This window comes from Nelumbo nucifera, chromosome 2, assembly GCF_055504915.1.
Source record: "Nelumbo nucifera cultivar China Antique chromosome 2, China Antique-T2T, whole genome shotgun sequence".
NCBI classification, from domain to species: Eukaryota; Viridiplantae; Streptophyta; class Magnoliopsida; order Proteales; family Nelumbonaceae; genus Nelumbo; species Nelumbo nucifera.
In genome coordinates, this window is record NC_142650.1 from 32,711,033 (window position 1) to 32,736,537 (window position 25,505).

At 39.7% G+C, this 25,505-nt stretch overlaps 2 protein-coding genes across 2 annotated transcripts; one reads left to right on the forward strand and one right to left on the reverse strand.

Annotated features, from left to right (window-relative positions):
* The first annotated feature begins 1,865 nt into the window (after positions 1-1,865).
* LOC104603288 (putative WRKY transcription factor 32) lies at positions 1,866-14,429 on the forward strand. Its single transcript, XM_010267283.3, has 4 exons — positions 1,866-2,451; positions 11,213-11,907; positions 11,992-12,150; positions 13,789-14,429. The coding sequence occupies exons 1-4, from the start codon at positions 2,023-2,025 to the stop codon at positions 14,144-14,146; spliced, it is 1,641 nt and encodes a 546-aa protein (XP_010265585.1). The 5' UTR covers positions 1,866-2,022; the 3' UTR covers positions 14,147-14,429.
* A 3,785-nt stretch (positions 14,430-18,214) lies between these two features.
* LOC104603287 (uncharacterized) lies at positions 18,215-23,845 on the reverse strand. The gene is made up of 5 exons (XM_010267282.3): positions 22,448-23,845; positions 19,833-19,890; positions 19,603-19,686; positions 19,283-19,424; positions 18,215-18,745 (listed from the first exon to the last, which is right to left on the reverse strand). Exons 1-5 carry the CDS (start codon positions 22,920-22,922, stop codon positions 18,362-18,364), a joined length of 1,143 nt encoding a protein of 380 aa, XP_010265584.1. The 5' UTR covers positions 22,923-23,845; the 3' UTR covers positions 18,215-18,361.
* Between the last annotated feature and the right edge of the window lie 1,660 nt (positions 23,846-25,505).

Here is a 25,505-nt window from a genome sequence, read left to right on the forward strand (position 1 = left end):
CCTTCGCCTACGACATTTATTTGTGCAGTGAAAAGAAAAAGCTGACAGAGGAGAAAAAGGCCGAGAAGGGTAGAGATCTCTGAGCAGTTCTAGAACTTTCGAGTCTCTCAGATATACAAGAAAATCAGATCTGAGAGATACTCAAAACTGGACATCTGGCTTTTTTCTTCTCCTCTGTTGCGGGAGCTTCCACTTCTTCTTCTCATAGCTGATCGCCCTTGCCTTGGCTTGCAACTCACGAACCTCACGATTACCTAGAAACCTAAATGACAACGGAAAGCCAGAAACCCTAAACGGCTACCTAGTAACTTATATTGATCTCAGACGAAACGGTCATTGCACAATCATCTGCCGAATCAAATGAAAGGAAAGGATCCAATTCTGTGGATCGGTCCATCTCTTTTATGGGTTAAACTCTTGGGTCCTCCCATCTCGGCCCCTCTCTGTTTGGCAACTTCTCCTCTGCAATGGAACACGAAATACAAATTTCTCCTCTGTAGAGACAACTTCCCTCCATAGTGACATTGAGGAGGAATCCAGTTCATCAGAAGAGGACGTATGCGATTAGAAAATTGCCGGACGATGTGGCCACTGGAATTAGCTGTAGATGTCTGGATTGGATGTTCGAGGATCTAATGGAGCAGTTCAAAAGGCAGACCCTGAGTCCAGCCTGAAACACTGGGTATTTGAATGAATTTTCAGGTGAAAAAACGCCGTTCTTTCAACCACCTCTATGGCTTGAATGGATTCTCCTCTTGGGCCAGAATTGGCTTTGGGCTTTCCACCATTCTCCTCAAAGGCAGCTTGGAGACGTCTTGACGAAGTGGGCATGGACACGGTGCAGGGGGATTCTGGTGGCCGAAGAAGGGGCACATTTAGGTGTGGACTTTGGTCTTCCCGAATTGGTCGAGACTCGAGATACCTCAAGAATTCTAGCACATGGGCGCCGTTGCACATGGAGAGAGACAATGGAGGCCTGTGGTCGAGATACCTTAGGAATTCCAATATCGACACTTTTGGTTCTTGTAAGGACTAGGAGTACACAGGGGAGAGAGAATGAAGGGGAAGAAGAAGGAGAGAGAGAGAGGGAGGGACTAGAGGTGGAGGTGTCCGCAGCGGCGGTGCTGAAACAAGGGAGAGAGAATGAAGGGAAAGAAGAAGAGAGAGACGAGAGATGGAGGGAGTTATCGTCGCCGTTGGTTAAGAATCGAGCTAGTTCGGTTTGCTGGAAGGTGACAAAGGAGGAGAAGAAGAAGAAAGGAGAGTGATCAAGGGTAGAATTGGTTTTAAAAAATATATGTCATATAGTGTCAAGTGCGTACAGTTTTGTTAGAATATTAACAATACTAATACTAAGGATAGATTTAATCAATTGTTTAAAATAACAGAGGCGTTGTAAGAGTATAATAATTGATTATTTAAATAACAGAGGTAATTTAAAAAATTTATCTTAATTTTATTTGTATTAGGATAAGGTTATGAAAGTGCAAATGAATTGAGAATAAAATATGATTTTATTTTGTTTTGGACATTATTTGTTTTATTCATGTTAAAGATGAAGTAGTAATGTAGAATAATTACATATTGTACTATTTTTTATTTGTATTTTTTCACAACTTGTGCTACTGCTAGTATAAATAAATTCAAAGTGCAAACAAATGGAGCCTTAATTATGTCTTTGCCCTATAAAAAAATTTTAAAAGAAGTTACTAATGCCTTTGTCAAAGCGGCTAACAGACGGCTTAACTACGCCGTCAGGGGAGACGTTATGTGAAAGAGCGGTGATCTTCGGCCGGAAAATAACGGAAATGGTAACGGTGCCAGTTGCAGCTAAAAGCCTAAAACCACCTGGTCAATATCAGTCAAAGAAGATGTTATCTCTTTCTCCCTTTTAAAACCCCTTCCATCTCTTCTCTCGAAGCCGAGACAAAGGACGAAAACCGGTTTCCATGCACGAAACTCGTTTCGGACATTGAAACCGTCCGAAACCCGTTTTGTTCTCCTGCAAATCGCAGAGCTTTCATGGCGGATGATAAGAGCCTCGGAGCTCCAAAAGAAGAAAAGAGAGTGAGAGAAGAAGAAGAAGAAGGATCGAAAGTAGACGAAGAAGAAGAAGAAGACGAAGAGTTAGAAGAAGAGAAGCCTCTTCCCAAGTTACAGGAGTCACTGCCTTGTGTATCTGTTCCTGATTCTTCTTCGCTCGAAGTTGAGCTCAGAGGCCAGAGTTCTCAGTCAGAAACCCTAGTGGTACCACCGCCGGTTCCATCGTCTGAGAAGGCTCATGGCCCTGGTTGTCGTACTTTCTCTCAGCTGCTCGCCGGTGCGATGGCTTCCCCCACGGCGAATTCGACGGCAGCTTCATCCAATCCAATGGTTCCTACTGTTCCTGTCGATCCGACAGGGTTTCCGATGGTCTGCTCGCCAGTGTCACTGGATCCAGCGGGGTTCAAGGTTGTGGGATTTTCTTGTGAATTACCACTTGTTAGCTGTTACACTACTTTACTGAGAATTCAAGTTGTATAAATCGTTTTAATATTGGGTATTCGTTTTCTTATTCTAAGTTGGTGTTTCTATGTGTTTTCACCCTCTGCATGAGTTGGTAAAGTTATGTTGTTTATTCATCTAGTCAGATATTCGTTTGAACTGGGTAAGTGTCGTTACAATATGGTGGGTTTTGGAGATGGCGTATAAAATATGGACAGGAATGAAATTGGTTCCAAACTTATGCATTTTCATGCGAAAGATGGTAAAGTAGTTTATCTCTTTTCTTTGATGTGGCTAAGTATTTTGTTTCATCAGTTTGTTGAGTTAATTCTGGACTTAAAGAGATATGATATGAGTGACAAATGGGGATTGTAGTGAGCTTTGAACTTTCTGAAATGCTTTATTAGTTTTATTTGTAGATTGGGTCTTGTCTTTATGCAAGCTGCTTATTTATGATGTGGGAGGATCACGCAAAGAGCTATTGATTCTGGTTTTTTAGAATTTGTTTTGTTTTGTTTTTTTTTTTTTTTTTTTTTTTTTTTTGCAGGGAAGTTATGAATGAAACTTGATTGATTTATGTTAGTATTTGTTTAGATTTTCTCCTTTTTCTTCTGAATTTAATGTTTATTCTCATCATGGAATAGTGGCCTAATCCTTCTGCTATGAGGTTTCTTGCCCATATAGATCTCAGTGTTAAATAGTGGTCTAAGCTATGTTCCATGAAGTTGCCATTGACATGGATGAGTGTCTCCAGACTGGCTCCACGATCATGACATGTTGAGGATCACATTGATTATGTCAATAACGTGGTTTAACTACATTCATGATTTAGTCTTTGGGTGTTAATCAGTAGAGACTGACTATTGAACTCAATGAATTTCTTATCACCCAATTAAGGCAGGGATAGGGCAGTTCCCAGTCTAACATCTTTTAAGGTTGTGGATGGGGCATTTATCAAGTTCTGGGAGGTTGATTTTGGCAGGTGCGTTGTGTGAGATATGTCCAAGGCTTTACAGGTTAAGTAAGCAAAGTATTACCATTTCCCAATGCTATGAAGTGAGAAATGGGTTGGTTGTTTGGTGTCTGATCTTTAGAAGATACTTTTTAGATAGAGAGGTGGAGGAATGTTTGCCATTGATTTTGAAACTTCAATTGGTGGAAATCAAAATTGATGGGTCAAACTTGAGATGATGGAAAGAGAGTAGGAATGACAGGTTCACGGTTAAATCATTTTACAGGGTTTTGGCAAGAAGTCAGGTTGAACAGTCAAACATAAAGGTGTGTGGGATAATCTGGTTCCTCCAAGAGTGGAAGCTTTCACATGGTTAGTAGCTCTGAACAGTATTTTTATGCAGGACCATTTAAAAAGTAGAGGTTTTTGTTTTCCAATAGATGCTATTTGTTTGATGCAAACAAGATATTCTGCATCTTTGTTTTGGCTGTTCTCATTCAAAATTCATCTGTGATATCTTCTTCAGGTTTTTTAGAATAGTTTTATGGGGTATGTTGGGAGTTCTTCATGGAAGTAAAGAAGTAAAAATCTTTTGGAGTTCTGTTCCATTTGGAATATGCTGGGAGGTTTGGAAGGAAAGGAACTGATTGAAAGGAAAAGCAAAAAGCAAGGAAAATCTTTGTGCAGTGATTGGTAATTGGTTGCTGGATTGGATTTTGATTTTACCAGATTCCATGGATGTTTGAAAAGAGTCCTTTGGGACAGGTTTTTGGTCAGTTTTAGAATTGGAAGATGAGGGGTATTGATATTTGTATGATTTTGTTCTTCTTTGTATTGCTTCTTAGGTGATCTCTCATCATCATTAGATTTGTAATGATTTGATCTTTTTTATATTTAATGAAATTTCTTTTTTTATTATTATTATAAAAGTGAATTTCTTATAACCCAACTAATCACTCTTGACATGAGAGTTAAAAAGTGCAACTTGAATTTTGTATGGCTTATATGTCTCAATCCAAGTTTCCAGATGTGGCAATTAGGGGTGTAATTGAGCTGTTGAGTCGAATATTAGGCTACTCAACCTCAGCTCGACTCGAGCTCGATCAAAGTTTTGAGTTTCATACTTGAAATCAACTTGAGTTGATACTTGACATACTTGAGTATCGACATGACTCCACATGATTATAAATAAATTAATATTTAAATATTATAAATAAAAATATATCAGGAATGTCAATTATAAGGCTATTTAGTTATTTATATTATAAATAAAAATACATTAAAAAATTAGTGTCTTATTATATACTCTATTAGGCTTATGAGCCACTCAAGCTGGGTAGTATGGAGCTTGAACTTGACATGCTTGATCTCGACTCAAACTCGATTATTTGTGAGTTGAGTTCAAGTATTTAGCCGGCTAAGCATGAGTAGCTTGCAAGTAGGCTCGTTTCACTTACACCCCTAGTAACCGCTAGTGTACGGTGGCTGTTGGGCACAATGAAATCTTGATAAAGAAGCAGTAGTGGATTTTCTTTTTCAAAAGAATGGCTGTATGAGTAAGTAAATAAACTCTCTACGCTTCTACTTCTTAGATGTTGCAAGTGCAATTAAATATGTCCCCCTATTATTTCCGGAGGTTCCCATCATAATTGGCAAGGTGTATATGTGATTCTAGGAAACAAAGGAGTGCCTAGTCACCTAGGAGCCTAGATGCCCACTTCCCAACCTAGGTCTAGGTTTTGCCTAGGTAATGAATTTGACAAGGAAAAAAAATAAATTCTAGGTTAATTCCCTAGTCTTATATACCAATAACATGCTATAAATTGGAAAGATTGCCGTGCTATTTACTATACAACAATGGATCTCATCTCAATACATAACAACTCATTACACCAAATAATATGCTATAAATTGGAAAAAGTAGCAATACTATTTACCATATAACCCTGGAATTCATCTAAGTACTTGGCAAATTATTGATAAAAAAAGTAAAACTGTAAAATTGCATTTTAATGATTGATAAATGGCACTGAACAGAATGGACTGGTGAAATAGGATCGTGTAGCCAGCCCCATATAGTTGGGACAAGGCTTAGATGATGATGATAACTTTTAATATCTCAAAAGCAATATTATAATACAATTAGTATTTTATAGGGGAATTTTATGTCAAAATATTTTTTTAGCAGCTGAAAAAGGCTATAATTTTATACTAATAAAAGATTTAAGAGAGAGTAATGAAAAGAAAAAAAAGGAACAAGAGTTGGGGCCCCTTTTGTATTAATATGAAGAGAGTAAGAGGAGGAAGGTTTTGCCTAGGTGACACCTTGACGATTATGGTTCCCATATTGCAAGCATAACTGAATATGATAACCTTGGTTATTATCGAATGTCCCCCCCAGCAGTTGGATCAATAACAAGATCACAGAAGTAATATGAATAACAGAAATTTATGTGGAAGGATCTGATTACAAACATAAAAAATATAAATAAGAAAATTCAAACAGCAACACAAGTGAATGAAGCTATGCAAAAGAGTTTTCGCATGGTAGATTTGAGGGACCAAGGTTGCCCAAAAAAGATTTCCAACCTATTAGGGTAAATTCGAGCCAAATGTATGTTGCTAAATGACACAAATAAAAGGCCCTGTTTCTTTTGGACTCTTAAAAGTCAAAAATTAGGTTAGAGCTGACTTTGGATTGGGGAAGTGACTACATGGGCAATCCAGAGGATTCCTTAATCTGATGGAAAATCTGTTTGAAATTTGGCACCAATGCTCCCATGCTACAAGACTATGTCCTGTATGCAATGTTAGGATTTTTGTTAATGCTTCTACTACAGCTCATGTACTTGTGTGGTCCCTAAATTGCTGTTTCAATTTACAAGTGGTGTGGTGATATAAGTAAGTTGGGTTAAATGGGAGGGATTAATATGGAAGAGGAAGATCTGAGTGTACTAGCAGGGATTATAGGGTGTGAGATAAGGAAATGGCAAATGGAGTATCTAGGGATCCTCTTGGGTGGGAATTCGACAAAAGGTGGGAGAATAACTCTAATTAAAGCAACTTTGGCAAACTTGTCTATCTATTTCCTCTCCACCTTTTGGATTCCAACTAAGATAGCAAGATAGTTAGAGAAACTCATGAGGGGTTTCCTTTGGGAGCCTAGGGATGAGAAGAGAGTTCATCTAGTGAAATGGGAACAAGTTAGTAAACTAAAGGACTAGGGGGGGGGGGCTTGGAGTAGGGAACTTAACTCTAGGAAAATGGCTTTAGAGGTTTCCCTTGGAAAGAGGCTGGCTATTGCATATTGCAAGCATGTAGTGAGCCTCTTCAATTCAAATTTCCTAAGGTAGCCAAGAAAGAGAGTTGGTATGGATTGACTATTTGGGAGGAAAGAAATGGAAGAATCTTCAAAGAAAAATGCAGGGCAAGGAAGTCATTGAAACTATAAAGATGAAGATTGCACATTGGATAAAAACACTTGAACTTTCCCAAATGTTTTCAGTGAATGATATAACAAGGGCATGAAATGAAGTGTCAAAGTCTTCTAAAGAGAAAGAAAAGGTGGTAATGGAATGGAAAGCCCCATCATGTAACCAAATAAAACTAAATTTTGTTGGAAGCTCCATGGGAAACCCAGGGAGGGCAGGTATTGGAGGTGTTTTCGGAGACTCTTTAGGCAAGGTGATTTCTATGTTTTTGGGACCTATAGGAGTTGGAGATTCACTCAAGGCTGAGCTGATGAGTGATGACTGTCTACTTCCCTAAGTTTTGCTAAGCAGTCTAACTTCAAGAATTTGAAAGTTGTAGGGGATTCAAAGTTGGTTGTATCCTGGACTACTTCTAGACACCGCGTGTCTTTGATTTATAGGCATGCCTTGGGGAAGTAGATAACCTGTCAAAAGATTTGAATGCTACTTTTGTTTGGGTAAGGACTGCAAATGGATTGGCTAACACATTAGCAAAGCAAAGGGTCTATAGGCAGCAGATGTTTTGGGCATTATTGTAATTCTCTCCATCCGGGGTTTTGAATCATTGTTCACTGTGTCTATGGGTGGTTGGATAATACAATTTTAAAATTTTTTGCTGATCAGAAAAAGGGAGCCATCCACTCTCAACCAAGAAAACAAAAGAAAAAGAAAGGCAGAATGGTTGTTTTAGTATGGATTTGGAGTATCATTGGGGTTAAAATGGGTCTTTGCTCCCATTTCCTATTACAACATTTGACCTTATGGGTGACCATTTCTAGCCCAGCCATGGTTCAATACTTTAGGCCCAGCCCACAATATATGTGTTGTTTTGTATATAAGATATAACATATATTATGTCTTATAACATATATGTGAGTATTATAAAACATAACTTTTGAAATCATAGTTTTCAAGGCGTAAAAGCAATGTTAGGCAATTGGGGGGGGGGGGTGCCTAGTTTTTTTTTTTAATAAGAACCTTGAATCCTATAGTAATTTCCTAAGTTCTATGGCAACCAATAACCTTTCATCAGTAATTATCAATAATCTTCATTAAAAAGTATGAGCTTCATGTTAAAACATAGAAAATCAACATATTATTTGATCGGTAACAAGTAAATTTATTGAAAAAAAAAAGAACTGGATATATTTACAAGAATGAGTAAGTGTGAAGAAGTGTGGGTTGGACAAAATTTTAAGTTCTTCCTTGTTTATTAGTTTGGGTTTTGAAGTCTCTAAGGGTTCAAGACAGCAACATACACCAACATGTGTGTTGATTGAACCCTAAGAAATAATAAAAAGAAACTAGTATATAAACCCAAAAAATGAATAATTTAGTATATAAACCAAAAAAATGAAGTCTCTAATAACCAAAGTGCATTTGTTCCAGGGAGGCAGATAGTAGACTCAATTCTAATTGCCAATGAGCTAATTGATTCCAGAAGAAGAGAGGGAACCCCGGGTGTGATTTGTAAACTTGATATTGAGAAAGCATATGACTTCATCAACTAGAATTGTTTGGATCGTGTGTTGGATAGAATGAATTTTGGATAGAAATGGAGAAATTGGATCAGATTTTGTATTAAGACCCCAAAATTTTCAATCATAATTAATGGTCATTCTACAGGGTTTTTTGGTAGTTCTAGGGGTCTGAGGCAGGGAGATCCTTTGTCCCCTTTGCTGTTTATCTGTGTCATGGAAATTCTCACACTTTTTAGCAAGAAGGCTGCAGAATTTGGTTTATGGAATAGGTTTTCAATCTCCCCTGGAAAGGAGAAAGTCAATATCCTCCAATTTGCAGATGATACCTTATGTTTTGTTGATGCTTCTATGACTCAATTGGAATTAGTGCTTGGGATTCTGAGTTGGTTTGAAGTGGTGTCTGGTCTCAAAGTTAACCTGAGTAAAAGTCAGATCATCCCAGTGGGCCATGTTTCAAATTTAGAAGAATGTGCAAAAGTGATGGCTTGTCAAACTAATTTCCTCCCGGTAAAGTATTTGGGGCTGCTTCTTGGGGCTAAATACTCTTCCTCCTCAACCTGGTGCTCAATTATTGAGGGAATGGAGAAGAAACTGGCCTCTTGGAAGGCAAAATATTTATCGTTTGGAGGTAGGGTTACATTGATTAAGAGCACTCTTTCCAACATCCATATTTATTTCCTTTCTCTTTTCCCCATCCCAAACAAAATTGCAAATAGGTTGGAGCAACTCCAAAGGAATTTCTTATGGAGGGGTTGGGAAGATGAAAAGAAGATTCACATTGTAAAGTGGGAGCAAGTGTGCCTCCCTAAGGAAGTTGGTGGGCTGGGAATAAGAAAGTTGAAGGGATTTAATTCTGCCCTTCTTAGTAAATGGCTATGGAGATTTGCTTCTGAGAGGAATGCATGGTGGAGAAGCCTTATTGCGGCAAAGTACGGAGTGGAATGGGGTGATTGGAGACCTAAGGAGCCTAATCTAAATGGGGGTAGATCTCTCCGGGCAGGTATCTCGAAGAACATTCCTTTCTTCCTGGATGAGATCAGATTTAAGGTTGGTAAGGGGGATAGAATCAAATTTTGGAAGGATCCCTGGTGTTCAGAGGGTCCCTTGGCTGATGCTTTTCCCCTTCTATTCCAAATTTCTGTGAATCAAGATTCTTCAGTAGCTAAAAGCTGTAGCATTTCTGGTGTACTCTGCTATTTGGACTCCTCTTTGTAGGAGAAGTTTGTTTGATTGGGAGGAGGAAGAGTATGTGGTGTTGTTGGTGCTGCTTCAAAATTAGATGATTGATTTGAGTTTAGAGGATGAACAGGTTTGGAAGTGGAATGCAGACGGTAGCTTCTCAGTTAAATCCCTGTTTCTTAAGCTGTGCAGATTAGGTCAGGAGAACTTCCCTGTCAGGCAAATTTGGAATCCAACTAGTCCCTCCAAGATCAATTTCCTGGTCTGGACAATGGCTCTTGATAAATGTCTGACCAAGACTAACCTGGAGAGACGTGGTATTTAGATTCTGGATCTCTCTTGTGTTATGTGTGGAAATCTTGCAGACACTACAGAGCACTTGTGTATCCACTGTCCAATTTCTTCTTTGGTCTGTGGGCATTTTCTTAAGGTTTTGAAGATTAGCTGGACTATTGCAAAATTTATGAAGGAGCTGCTGATGTGTTGGAGAGTTGAGGGTCTCAGCAAGAAAGGAAAGCTTGTTTGGAGTACCATTCTGGCAGCTGTGTTATGGTCCATTTGGACTGAAAGAAATAACAGAATCTTCTTTGGTAAATTTAAAGGCCCAGATGAAGTAGTGCAGAGTGCTGTGGGCAAGCTATGTTCCTGGGTGTCGGTGAATGAGGAATTTAAAAACCAGAATGTATCTCTTTTGTCTTGTTCTAAATCATGGATGAGCTTGTAATTTGACTTGTGCCCAGGCAGTATTAGTGGTCTGGGTCTTGTTGTATCTCTCTTTTATGTGTTGAATAAATTACATTACCTTTTTCCAAAAAAATGTCTGTTTTATTATTATAATTAAAAAAATTATAATTTAAAAAATAAAAATATAAAATATTTTATAGTGCCATGTAGAAAACAGGTAGGTGCTTAAGCGAGGTGACCCTCCATGGGTGCCTTGTCACCTAGGCATTGCCTTGACAATTATGTCTTAAATATCCATATATATATATATTGTTCATGTAGTTGTAATTTGTTAAGCATAGAAGAAAATTTATATCTTAAGTTTTTGATGAGTTCAGAATCATGAAGCAAGCAAATTGTCTCTCATTATTTTGTATTTTGATGGATAAGTATGGTCCAAATGAGTAAAACTCATGGTTGAGATCAAGACTAGACTATATGTAATATTAAAATTCTGCAGAAGCTGAAGTTAGACTCTGTTAATGGATCTCCTCGCAGCAAAGCATATTCAAATCTCATAGTAGTTAAAGGAAATTTTAGGAACATAATCTAATGGTGCCAAAAAACTTGGTAATGGACCATAGAGACTAGCAAACTTCTTAATGAAATCAGAGAAACATTAGCTCAGCTGATTGCCCAGGTGAAATGGATACCAGGAGAAATAATTTTCATAGCTAACATTCTAGGCAAATCTAGGATTGAGAGGTATTTTTTGTAAGAACGATGCCATGCTTGAGTAACTTTTTGATGCCGGGCTGGGTGCCATCTTGTACATAACCATGCCAATCTGTACATCCTCTCATGTACGTCTTGCTGGGAATATAATGAAGTTACTCTTTCTCTAAAAAAGAAATCCTCTTACATTGAAATGTCTTTGGTCTCTAGTTTTTAATGCATTTCATATTTATTCCTTTTTCCCTTAGGGACAATTTGGGATGTCCCATCAAGAAGCCTTGGCAAGTGTAACTGCTCAAGCTCAAGCTCAGAAGCAGCTTCAAATTGTGCATCCATCATCTTCTGCAGAGTTATCACCAACTTCTGTTCCACAGTCCATGCCATCTGAACCAAGTCCAGCTCCACAAGAACAAAAAGTTCCACCCTTGCCGCAAGAAACTGATATCTGTACATCGGAACTGGACTGCCAGAACTCAGATCGGAAAACTAAATCTTCTCATATGGTTACGAAGACACCCACTAGTGATGGCTATAATTGGCGGAAGTATGGGCAGAAGCAGGTGAAGAGTACTGAGAGTTCTCGAAGCTATTACAGATGCACATATTCTAATTGTCATGCTAAGAAGAAGGTTGAGCGCTGTGATCATACTGGCTTTGTGACTGAAATTATTTATAAAGGTCGGCATAACCACGATCCACCTCGGAAGATTAGATGCACCAAAGCACGGAGGTTTGTATCATCTGCTAGTCCTGTTGGAGAGAGTGAAACCATAGACAATCCAGTCAAAAAACTAGAGTCGGATCCATCTACACCTAAAAAAGAACTCAGAGAGGCAATAGTGCCAACACCTGAAAAGAAAAGACCCATTTCAAGTGCTTCTAATGGAAGAGATGACATGAAGGCTGAGGGAGAGCATGTAGATGAACAGGATGCTAAACGGAGGCAAGTAATTTCAAGAGATTTGGTCCCTCCAAATTAATTACCTTTTATTTTCCTTTTTTTGTTTAATTTTTTGGGTCAAAGCAGGATAAAGGACACTGGTGCAGCATACTCAACTCCACTGTTTAAGACAGTGAAAGAGCCTAAGATAGTTGTGCAAGCAGCTGGTGATGTAGGGATCTCAGGCGATGGCTACCGGTGGCGCAAATATGGTCAGAAAATGGTAAAGGGAAATCCTTACCCAAGGTATGCTTTAATACATTTTTTAGTCTTTGAATAAATTTTTAATGGTTTGTTTTCCTATTTTATGTAAATCCAAGAATTTTACTTGCCATTGTGGGGTAAATGATCTTATCACATAATACGGGGTTAAGATTATTACTATATATAATATGCTGTCATGAAATGTTTCTGTTTTCAGTTTAAACCTTGCCAGGTCTAACTACTTACTGCCATTGTCAGGAATGTACATAACTCCTCTCCTAATTTGGTGCTATCAATCTACCATGCCAGTGGTTTCTTGATGGAGCCACTGGATGGTGATCCCTCTTCCCTGCATGTTTGCAATGTGAATCAGTGCCAATTAATAGAAGTGCTATAGTACTATCACCTAAATGTGCGCCATGCACTCAGTTATCCAGGGAATGTGCCTTAAATCTGTCGCATGCATGGGAGCCAAGCACATTACCTTGGATGTAATCATGTAAAGTGGATTGCATGAACCTTGAATGCATTATGCACCATAAGAGCGTCATACTAATTGGTCTTTGAATACCTTGGATTTTCTTTTTCTTCTTTTCTATGAAAAATTTTATTGCATGTTTATCATTGTCAAGAGCATAGAGCTCCTTTTTCCTAAAAGGAAAAACAGACCCTTTTATAGATATAATGCTTAGTGCTTTAAATTAGGGGTGTGATTTGTGCATCATCCCAATTTAAATTTTCATCAGGAAAAGCACCCTTGTGTCTTAAACGTTTGTCACTAGAAATAGGGGTGTTTTTCTCTTTTCACTGGAATGTGCCCAAATCATTCCCCTTGTATTTGTTTGTATACACATACAAACTCTTGGTTAGCATATTTTGTTAAAGGGGCAATAGTCAATTGCTCTTATGAATTGAAGATCTTTTGATATTTTTCTGAGCATATATTGTTTAAGGGGCAACTGTACCTTCCTCAAAAACCATCCTTGCTTTTATGTTGGTTTATGATGGAAGGGAAGAAAGAACACTGGTTTAGGTAAACTCTATGACATTCTGGAGTGGTGGTAAACTGGCTGAAAGAGGATAGTTTTAGACTTTGGAATTACAGTAATGAAAAGTGGAAATTCAAGTGGCTGACTAAGGACATGGAAATCCAATACAAATGGGTAAAAAGAAGTGCAAATTCTTTGGCAGATGGTCTAGCTAGACAAGGGGTGAACAGACATTCTATTTTCTGGGCTGTCTTGTAATTTTTGTTCTTTTGATGTTTAATGGTGGTTCTTGGGAGCTAAGATTGTTTAGCCCCCTTGCCCTGTAATTTTCTCATATTTTTAATATTAATTCAATCCACAGTTATTGATAAAAAAAAGGTAAACTCTATGACATAAAATATAGTCATTTTTTAGCAAATTTTTGTTAAGTCTTTGCTTTTTAGGATCTATATTCTAGAGCTGAAATAGACAAAATGGTTCATGTCGGATTATCCCTGTACCAGTGTTGTTTCTTTGCTGGCAAAGTCTCCGCACGCCTGAAGTTCAAACCACACTCTATTTGGCTGGTGGTTACAGAAATTGATTAGAAGAGAACTGTTTTTGACGTTTGAACATCCATGCTTTGACATAAGTAGACAGTATCTTGCAATTCACTCTATTTTTACTGCCCTTTCCTATGATAAATTTTCAGGAGCTACTACAAATGCACATCTGCTGGGTGCCCTGTGCGGAAGCATGTAGAGAGGGCTACAGATGACACAAGTGCTATCATAATAACATACGAGGGAAAACACGATCACGACATGCCAGTACCAAAGAAACGCCATGGCCCACCAAGTGCTGCCCTTCTTATTGCTGCAGCAGCTGCCATGAATAGTGCACAAATAAAGAAGTCTGAAGCTTTACCAAATCAAAGAGCTTCAACCCAGTGGTCAATGGACATAGACAGTGATTTGATTGGAGAAAAGGCATTAGAACTCGGGGGTGAGAAAGCATTAGAATCAGCTCGAACTCTTTTAAGCATTGGAATTGAATTGAAGCCCTGCTGAAGCCAGGTAATCAGGGAAACTAGATATGCACCTTTCTCCTGCACCTGTGTCACCTTAATGGCTTTCTGGTTTGATGAAATTTTGGTTCCCTTACCCATTTCTTTTTTACGAGTGTTCTTTCATCTTTGTTTTAGGCTTTTAGCTTAGTCTTTTATGTAAACAATTATGTATATCCGGTCTTGTACATTCTCTTAGCTTGTTTGAATCGAGCTAAAAGCATCATGACATTTATAGGATTGCCAGGGTTCAAATAATGACGGAGTTACTTAAGGTTGAAAGTTGACATATTGATTTGCTACCGGATAAATGCCATTATAAATATTGCAGGTCAATAATAATCAGCACCTGTAATATCTCATCAGAGTGGAGAATATGTTTATACGGTGTGATATCTTTGTATTTTATTTTCTGGTGCTGTGGGAAAAATAAAAAATCTTCATTTACTGCTCTTTGCTGCTTTTTCTTTTTCACTAGAACTTTTCCTACATGGTTATATAATTGTGCTTTTCTTGGGGATTGGTATGTATTCTAGTAGAAAGGATAGGACAAATCGATGGGCATGAGGATGAGGTGTTGCCGCTTTCCCGGTCTCTGTAAGTTTGTATCGGGAGGGGAGACCGTGGCGTGTGGCGTCTGTGAGACCATACACCGACAACCGTCAGATAAATAATATTAATAGGAAGAGTCCACCACAATTCCTGTTCCATTTATCCTCATGATTATACCACCCATGTATGTGCCAGACACCTGCCATTTCTTTTCCTCTAAATTGGTGCAGAGCTTTGCCCATGCTTGATAGGCTTACGTTAGGGACATCACTGTCATTTTCGCCTATAAGATTTTTAGGAGAATTGATGTCATCTTCAGGCAGATCATCAAAAGCTTAACGTACTCTTTGAGAAGGGGTGGTCGATCTCCTTGGGTGCCTAACCTTGGCACTCCTAGACCATCATCCCCTTGCGGGGCGGCCCTGGTTAACGATTAACACGACTACCTGGGTTCCTCATGGGTGCACACTTGCTCATGGGACAGTGTTAGACCGGCATTGCGCCATCGACACTCAAGGGAGACTTAACATGTGGGCCTGGCTCAAACATGACCCTTCACCTCGTTAGCCCCTTGCCCAAGCTGATTGAGCTATCCCGTTGCCCCTAGCACACGGGTGTGTTTCGGCCCAAGCGGTTGCCTATCATCATGACACATAGGTGCTTATCATCATCAGCATACAGGAGACCCTTCACATTGGTGCCAAGTCACCTCATCGATGCATGGTCGCCTTGCATTATGGTTGTCCCCCTTTAGCACGTAAGCGGCGCCTCCCATGGACCGGTCTGAGTCAGGAGAATGTCCCGGTTATTAGATTTGAGGTCATGATCCAATGCTACTGACATTGATGGAGCCATCCCATCGAGCAACTCCTAGTCTCTAAGCGTTCAAAGGCTTGTCCTGGCCTACCTTGGCCTGAATGCTGCACGGGTTTTTCCACTGTAGAACTACCATGTGACACGATGGCGCCACCAATTTCCGGGTTTTCAAAAATTAAAAAAAAAAAGAAAAATTCCACAGTTCAAAGTAAAAGGGTCCCAATTGAATGTTCAAGTGTGACCGACAATTGCTACACATTCTAAAATCGACACTCAAATTAGGAGTTCGCATCTCCGCCCCACTACGCCTCGCCCCACACAACGTACGTCTGACACTTGTCCAGTCGCACGCGGTGGGGCGTTCCCCGTGTGAGGCTAACGGGACGGACGTTAACCCGTCCGTTAGCCCCCGTTAGCCCCGAAACGATCTCAAAAGGGCAAATTTCGAGCTTCTCCCATATTCCCTCCCCCTGAACTTCAAATCGGAGTCTATGACCCCGTTCTAGCCCGAGCTCGAATCTCCGCCCCCATCTCCTGCACCGGCGATCGCTCTGGTCACCTCAACCAATCGTGCCTAACCCTGTTTACTCCTCTCCGCTCGAGCTCAGATCCAATTCTCTCTTCGGAATCCAGAAGTCTCTAGAGCAGACACGACAACCGGCCGACGGAAGCGATGAAAACAGAAACACAAGGAAGAACAGAGAAGATCTGCTCCGCAGTATGGGCATCCGCATATGCATCTAGTGTAAGAAAGCGATGGCATTGGACAATAGTACGGCAGAGAAGCCGCCTACGGCAAGAGATGAAGCAGAGCTTGGTGGGGGGCGGTGAAGAGGTTGCAGTAGGTGTAGTGGAGTTGTTGGTGCCATCGGTGGTAGTAGAAGCGGCACTAACGATGTAGTGGTTGCTAACAGTGCAGATGTAGTGGTCGCCTGAAGCATTAGGAAGAATCTTCGCGTGGACTGGTTGAAATGATGGAACCGATAGGTGTCTTGGTGCAGGAGTCATAATTAGCTTTTGTCACTTGGGCCACGTCGTGCGAGCTGGAGAAATCGAACTCTGGGGAACATAAAAAGCATAAATTAGGATAACGATTAATTCTAGATGAATTTGTTGCCGGTGAAAGCCCATCTGCTTTAGATTTAAATTCAGGCTGGATTCAATGGAAAACAAATGATTTCTTTGGAAAACAGAGGTGGGTTCAAAAATTGATTGCGCATGTGCTCTTGTCCAGCACCAGCACGCACAGAATGAATTCATAGAAGGATTGGATTTTGAAGAATCCTTATCCAGAGTTTCGCCAACGGAGAAATTCTGGTTGGCAGCCCAGGTGTAGAAACTGTTGGAAGACGGACAACCAGTGCTGCCTCCGATGGTATGTGTTGTCTGTGCAGCTGCACTCTGAAACAAAGCTACTACAACAAGCATGCACCCCATCAAACCCATCATCTTACGAGCCATGTTTCTATGTTCACCAGGTCGTCCCTGTCTCTCTTTGAACAATGATGAATTCAACTTGTTTGTGAGTTGTGACAGAGTTGGTGAGAAGACGGTGAAGCAATGCAGATTCGGTTCAGACGTAAGCGGGGACAATGGTCAAGCGACTCAAGCCATCAAGGAATTAGTGAGCCTTAACTACCCCGTCCATTACCACCGCCGGTCAGCTTCAGAGACTTCTGGACTTCGGAGAGGGAGTTGGATCCGAACTCGGGCGGATGGGAGTAGAACGGGTCAAGCACGATTTGAGGTTAGGGGGGCAGGAATGTTGAAATAGAGAGGTCTTTGGGCTCATTTTGAGGCAACGAAACCAGTTGACACCCGTCCCGTTAGCCTCACACGCGGGAACGCCCCACCACGTGCGACTGAATATGTGGCAGTGGCACGTTGTGGGGCGACAGATGGTGGGACGGAGATGCGAACTCTCAAATTAGACCGACTTTGCATTGGGATTTGATCATTCCCCCAAACCAGTTTAACAAATTTAGAATGGATAATTTGATAATTTTATCATTCATCGTAATATTAGTTAACATTAACATTAACGGTGCTGGTGCTGGAATTGGGAATGGATTTTTAAAAGTTCAACGTATTTGGTTGTTGCACTTAAAAGTTGGGGTTCTTCAATAAATAAATAAATAAATTGTTTCAATTCAATGTATGAGTTGGGGTGGATATGAATCGAGTTTTTTTGAGCTCGGTTCATAAAAAGCTTAATTTGGCTGAGTTTAAATAGAGTTCGCGCCTAACATATAGGTTTGTTTACTAATAATATAGCTTGAGACTAATGACACTCAGTTGTGAGTCAGACGGGTCTCATCAAACTTATATTATATATAAAAAAACAAGTAAATAAAAATAGTGACCGGAATGATGCACTCAACCAACATTAGCTGTTCAACGCCTGTACATGAGGTCATCGGATGGTCCCAGCCCAGAGGCCCTACCAGGCCACTAACTCTCTCTGGTCATAAATCGGATGGTGATAAATTCAAGGACAATTTTTTTTCCTGCTCCCCTCGGACAGTGAAACCTGGCCCAGCCAAAACAGGGAAAGGCTTTTTTTAAGTGCGAAATATGATGGTTACGTTAGGTAACCTTTCACTGTACAAGAAACAAGTTTACATCCCTTCATCCATGATCCATCAGCTCTCATTGGGCTTCCCTTTTCTGGCTTTCTCCCCCTCCGAAGTCCCCGACGCCACCGTGATCACCGACAACCAAATTCTCTTTTTTATAATCTACAAACAAAGATTCATACAAGAATTCATAATTTCTTTATACACAAACCACCACCCATCTCATGAAAGAGCAGCCCAACTACCTGTTAATGGTATGGTGTACAAGAACGATGTTAAACCTGCAAGGCAACCCCTTCCGAGACATTCAACTCATCAATGGCCTTTCCCAATTCTAAGTTTATTATGTCCTCGGTCTTCTTCTCTTCGGCCTTAGCTTTGCTACCTTCGTCTTCGATCGCTGCCGTTGCGTCGATACATTCTTGGTATCTGAAGCAATTTATGAGATGGTCGTTTGTTATTCCTGCAACTTGCATGAACGAGTAGATGACAGTTGGTCCCACGCTCCGGAAACCCCGTCTAACCAGGTCCTTGCTTATCACATCTGCTTTCGGAGTCTTCACCGGAACTTGGCGGGGGTACCGGAACTTGCTAATTATAGGCTTGTGGTTGACAAAGCTCCAGATATAGTTGTTGAATGACCCAAATTCATCAATAACCTGCAAAGGAAAAGCTCACTTGAAGTTAGCTGTGGTGACGATGGTTAGAACTGTGGAACCGTTCCAACTATTGAAATAAGAGGAATACTTGTAAGGAAGACATCGGAAAGGGCAGACTTACTATTTAGCCTAGCTAGGTCATACATGTGGTCTAGCTGGTACCAAGGAGAAAGGACCACAGTTTTAACAACTCTTTACCTAGTTATAGCCGGACATCCCAGTTATATCACTTTATTGATTGGTCAGGAAAAGGAAATATGGAAAACAGTCCCACAACATGTCTGCCGTTCTGATGCTTAGAATCATCAAAACAGTTGATGTTGGCTTGGGAGATGCAGATGATTAATAGTAAGTCATCTACATATAAAAAGCAGGGGTAGGGTAGGTTTTTGAACAGCTACCACCATCAGTCGGTCCATCATTATCATCAAAACAATTCTCGGATTAACCCACCAAACCAGAAAGGCATATCTACTTTAATTATAGTTCGGGAGGGGGAGGGGGGATAAATAGTGAAAAACAAAAATGAAAGTCTACCTTGCATATTTGGCGTGCATTCTCGATGATGGCACGCAGCTTTAACTCTGATAATAAGGAGATGGCCGTACCTCCTGGTGTTGTGATTTTCTTCTCATTCAATTTTGAGACAGCAACTGGATCAAAATCTGCAAAGACTTCCCTGCATATACATATGTTAGGAGAGAAATGTGATGCAAGTGCAGAGTGATATCATTGACCATCTGCCCAGATGATCAAGTACGGACAGAAAATAATGAGGCAGATGGTCCAGAAGATGAGCCCATTAATCAGATCATTGTGAGCATTAAGGTTTTCATCAAATCAAGTAGTTTCAGTACCTAAAAATGTGTCTCTTGCTTAAAATGACAGGCCATGGAAGTTCAGCCAAAGCACCCGATAGGACGAGGAACTCAAACAGTTTCCTGCATGTTGTCAACTCAAGAACATGAATATCCCAAGAAACTGCATTACCAAAAAAATATCCTAAGAAACTGGTTGATAAATAGTTTTTCCTTCAGGATAAAGGAAACCCCTAATAATGAAAAGAAGGTTGGTTTTGGTGATGTACTTGTCATCATGAACTGGAACTCCCCATTCTTCATCATGAAAAGCAGCATAGCAAGGGTCTGCTTTAGATAAATGAAAACCATTAGGCCAACAAACATTTGTATCATTAGATCAGTAACTTCATAAATAATAGAAGAATAATTAGAGTTGCAAAAGAGACTGAAATCATCAAATGGCCCCAGAGAACGAAACACAGAAAAAAAAAAGAAAGAAAAAGAGCTAGGACCCCAATACGGATTAGGCAGTGAAGCTTTCCAAGAATGAAAAGTAATAAAACAGTTTTGATGGAACTTTAACAATGAGAAAAAACAGTTCTTATGGCTGGGTAGGGACATTGAGATTCAGTACAGCTGGGTGAAGAGGAGTGCCAACTCATTTGCGGATGGGTTGGCCAAGCAAGGAGTGAATAGGGAGGCTGTTTTTTGGGCTAGTTTTTAATTTTCTTTGCATTCCCTGTGTTTTCTGTTTTTGGGGAGCTAAGTTATTTTATCTCCCTTTGTATTCTTTTCTCTCTCTTCTCTTAATTTAATTAAGATGATGTTATTGATCAAAAATAAAAAATAAAACAGTTTTGATGGGGTAATGGGACTATACAGAAAACCAGGTTTCTTAGGACTATACAGAAAATACTAAATGTCAGATCAAGATCTGACAACAGAAGTTTAGGATAGGTGAATTAACAGGCAACTATAAACCTGAGTCTGACACATTGGATGGTTTCTCTCGATGGAGCTTGTGCAGGGATAATTATAAGATGAATACGAGATACTCATAGGGAAGAAACATATTCCAATCCCACATCAAAAACACAAAGTATGATTACAAGATTCTGTACTTGACTGGATACAGAAGAAACTTGCCAGGTCCTCCAAAGGTCTAGCATCCTCTACTTCTTGAATGAATAAAACTTTTCCATAGAATTCATCATAAATCCACATTATTAGGACAGAATAATTGTATTACCAAAATTTGTTCACTTTACCTATTAGTGATGTAAGAAATCAGTAACCAAATATGTTGGTCAATATAATAACAACACCAATTCCCCGGAGTAGAAATGGACCAAGGTTTTCTTAGACATGAAGCGGTTTATTTGCCATGGCACAATTGTTTGGCCCAGCCACCCAGATGATGCTTCTAAATCATTAAGCTAAGGAATGAGTAATCAGTTTCAACTTTCAATCAAAATGTATTACTTAATACTTACTATGAAGTATTATAGTGTAATGAATATATAAAGACTTCCACACTTGAAAAAGGAAAATCCTCAAGAATTACATACCAATTAACTGAGGCAAGAATTTCAGAAGTATATGAACCTTCTTTCTCCAATGTTGAGCAGAACCACAAATGAAAAACAAAATGGAAGCAGCCTCATACAGTAACTAATAAGTCATCTTCAAAGTGTAGTGATTAAATTGGAAAGCCATCCCCTGTATATTAGACTTCACCAACTCAGCAAGCTGGCATCCTCCCAGTTTGTTTTACTAAAGTTTGTCATTTAAGGATAAGGTGTGTGTTATTGACATGAGAAGGTGAAAAAGGAGTGTCATAAGGTATATGTTTCTTTTGTTTCTTGGGTACCAATTTTACTGAAAAGATTTGGCAGATAATAGTTAATAGAAGGAACATATGAAAATAAGAAACCAAAAAATATTAGAATTATCCAAAATTTGGTATTTCCACTTCAAGGTACATAAAGTGAAGTCGAAATCCAATACTTCCTATATATCCCTAAAGTGTGATCATTCTAAAGGATGATAAAAAGAAGAACATCTTTGGGCCAAACTTTTTCTATTTCCTAATATCTAGCAAATTCTCTCTGGAAACACTGATTTCTGCAGGTCCAATTCCCAGTTCCCACTAGCCCAAATTTGTAAAAAGAGTCTGTAAGAGAATGAGAGAGGGCACCTAACCATATATAGAAGCAAAAAACTTCCAGCTCAAAAGAAAGCACAATAGTTTATTTCATCCCCAAGTTTCTTACAACTTTTTCATTTTTGTTAGTTTATTGGATAACAGGGAACTAGGTTCTCATATAGTGCCTTTCCATGGCACAACAGATGCAAGACAAACAGCATTGCCCTAAAACTGCAATCTGATAGTAATGCCCGGTGGGCACATGTCAAGTGGATTGGAAAAATAAAGTTATTTCATTGCTATAAAGCCAGAAAAAAGTTAAACATAGTGGAATTTTAGGCTATTAAATAATAATGCATCCATAAATAAGCATAGCAGAAGTAAGGAGAGAAATAATCAACCAACACAACTTCAACTTTTATATTTCCCACTTTACTAGATTCTTTGCCGATCAACCATTACTATTCCTGGAGTTATAATTGTGTTTCGTGATTCAAAAATTGAGAGAAGCTAAATCTGCTACTTTGTCAAAAAAACTTTTGACATTTCCCAAACTTGATTTGCAAGAAACCACCCGTTCAAGGTATAGAAAAAAACGTTATCGAAAACAGAAAATAACGGGCTATATGCCGTTTGGTAAAGCTTACCACTATAGTTTTAGTAACGAAAATCAAATTATATATATATAAACTAGATTAAGTTTTAAAAGTAAAGATAACTTTGGAAAAACCTTGGAACAGAGAAACAAGCACGTACCGGTATTTGGTGTCACCCAAGCACACCTCCTTTTGGTTTGTATGCTCTCAGATGAAGAATCTGAGACGCTATCAGGAGCAACCTTTTCTGGCCTTGAAATGGAGCGCTTCCTCCGGCTTGTGGTACTACTTGTTCTAATTATCCTCCCAGTAGAAGCTCGACTATACACCGAATCAGAAGAAGCATCGGAAGAGCAAGACGCATTAAGCGACAAGTTCGAGTGCAAGAATTCATGTCTCCGCAAAATCGACGGAACGCTGGCAGACTGGAGCTTAGGTGGTGAAGGTGCAACAGGAGACGACGGAGTTTTCTTCTCCCCATTTGCAACCTCGGGTGATTTCTCCACTTTCCTTAAAGGCTTGGAAACTGGCTTCCGTGTAACCAACGACCCTGTCTTGTTTCCCGTAGGTCCAAGGACCGGCCGCGCATCCGAATCTGCTACATTCATCGACCTGACTCTCGGAGCTCCCGACATGGAAAGAACTCCCTTATTCTCCTCAGATCTCAGCTTTTCGCTTGAAAAATCTCCGGATTTCTCCACTTTTGAGAGATTTAGGTCCAATTCAACTGCTAGAAATCACCATTCACCATCTCGGACACAAATCCAGCGAAAATCCTCACTTTAGACTCACAGACTACAGAAATCGCCAGTATTGCAGCTCCTTTGACCAAATGAGCCTAAGATTAAATCAACGGCCCTGAGAGCTCCATTATCCACTGCTACTTAAAGTCCGCTAAACCAAAACCCTAGAAAATACATCCATATCAAGCAAGCGAAATTCCTCCAACTTTGACCAAAACCTAGAGCTAATTCAAGCCACTGAGACGCCTCACTGACAAAGAACCATTTAAACCAGCTTCAGAAAACTATAGAAACCCAGGGATATCGTACTACATTGCCAAGACCGAAGCTCTGTAGCTGAAAACATCCATCTAAAGCTGTCTCTTTTCAGTCCTCGACGCGAAAAGCTGCCATTTTTCTGCAAAACCCCTCGTTTGCCCTAATAAACCCCGAAAGTGGACTGAAATCGCTACAAAACACAACAAAACCCTTCCGATCCTCAAACCAAAACCAACGAGAATAGATCGATCAAGAACCTGGCCCGAAGAAGAGAACAGTGAGGAAAATGCTCGATCTACGGATTGAGAGCAGCAGAGGCAAGTGGAGAAGAAACAAGGAAGCAAATGAGAGAAGGAGAGAGAGAGAGAGAGTGAGTGGGTCGAAAGAATTTATAAACAGGGTGACCGAGAGAAACAAACGGAGCAGGTAATCGACCGGCTGTGTCCAGTCAAGGTACAGTAATATTCTTGTCGAGACTCGAGAGTTAGGTCTCTCTAATCTCTTAGCTTGATGGCTTCCCCGAGAAGACGCGAAATAAGACCATTCTGTCTGTAGTCGGGGAATCTGAACTCTCTCTCTCTCCTTAGAGTCTTCGAGTAAATTTTTTACTATTATGTTCCCAATTTTACCCCAGGAGTTGTTTTGTATTCTCGAACATACCCCTGTTGGTGTTAATTAAAGCGGAAAGCTAGCCGTTGGCGATATTTTTAACACGTTTGAGAAGGGAGGGGAAGGAGGGAAAGGCCGCCGCTTTTTCTTCCATCGAATGATGCTCTCTGCGATGCAAAACTTTGGACTGAGCTGTTTGGGCATAATTCACACATTGGCTCCCCGCAGAGCACGCCCCACATCACCGTCCGCGAGACATTATAGTTGTAGATGGGGAATAATATCTCACTTGATATTTACGGGGAGATATTTCCAATACACGGTTGTGAGGTGCATGATGTATGCTCTGTATGGTGAATTCATCCAAATTCATTTGTTTGGGCTATATTGTGAGGTCGGTATGAGGATCACTCCGTGAAGAACAAATCCCATACCTATACCCATGTGACGTGTCATTTACATAAAATTTAACACTCAGTTGTTTTCATCGAACCGTCAAAGCCTTTTGATCTAAATTTTGTAATCCAGGCATTGAACCAGACAGTCGTATCGATTAATCCGTGATGGTTCATTTTACCCTAAACCAGATGATGGATTAGAAAAATCCATTGACTTGGTCAAAAAATCATCAATCTAATGGTGTGAAGGATGATGCTACAAAAAGCGTTTTTTTTATTTATCTCAAAATCAGCATTGGACCAGGCTCATTTAACAAAATGTCTACACCCAGATTAGTTTTGATTAGATCAATCTGGATATGGAGAACATCGAAATTAAGTTGATAGGGCACGCGTTGATTGTCAAAGTAATGATATGCAATGAAAGTGAGTAGGAAACCTGGGTTCGAAGTAGACACACCATACCCCATACACAATTTCTATTTCATCTTAAAACATGTTTGGCATGGATGAATGTTGATTAGGTATTGGCAACATAGCTGTTGGAGAAAACATCTATTTTGATGTTTCAGCTGGTTGTGTTTGTGAAGCTAAGTGTGGCAATTATAACCTCAACCAAACATATTTGGTTTGTGTTTTACTTGAAATGCAGATGTGGCCGTTGATGGTGGACACCGAACAAAATCACAACACCTTCATACCAAACATCCCTTATGTTGGAGATCATCTTGATCCTCCCTGGTGCTGGGATTATGCTCCCTCATTCCTCTTGCCTGTCTTGGACAAATGGTTTGTAGTTGGACCTGAGTTGTTGAACGAAATCTTCCTCGAAGGGTTTCAAAACACAAAGCAAGTTTTCATGTATGACATATCATTTTCTAGGGCTGCAATTGAGCTGAGCTGAGCTGAGCTGAATTTTGGCATGTCTTGGCTCGGTTCGACTAAAATACTATTAAGTTTGAGTTTGAGTTCAAGTTCGATTCGAACTATATTTTTTGGCTCAAGCTCGATTCGATTAAATATTCAATGAATTCGAATTCGGATCAAAAGCTTGAAAACAAATATGTTTATATATTTTATATGTATGATATTTTTTATAATATGTATGTATGTGTTAATCGAGCTAAGCTCGTGAACTTTCCAGCCAAACCTTTTATTGGTTGAGTTCGAATTCGATTAAAATCGAACTCAAATCAAGCCTAATCGAATT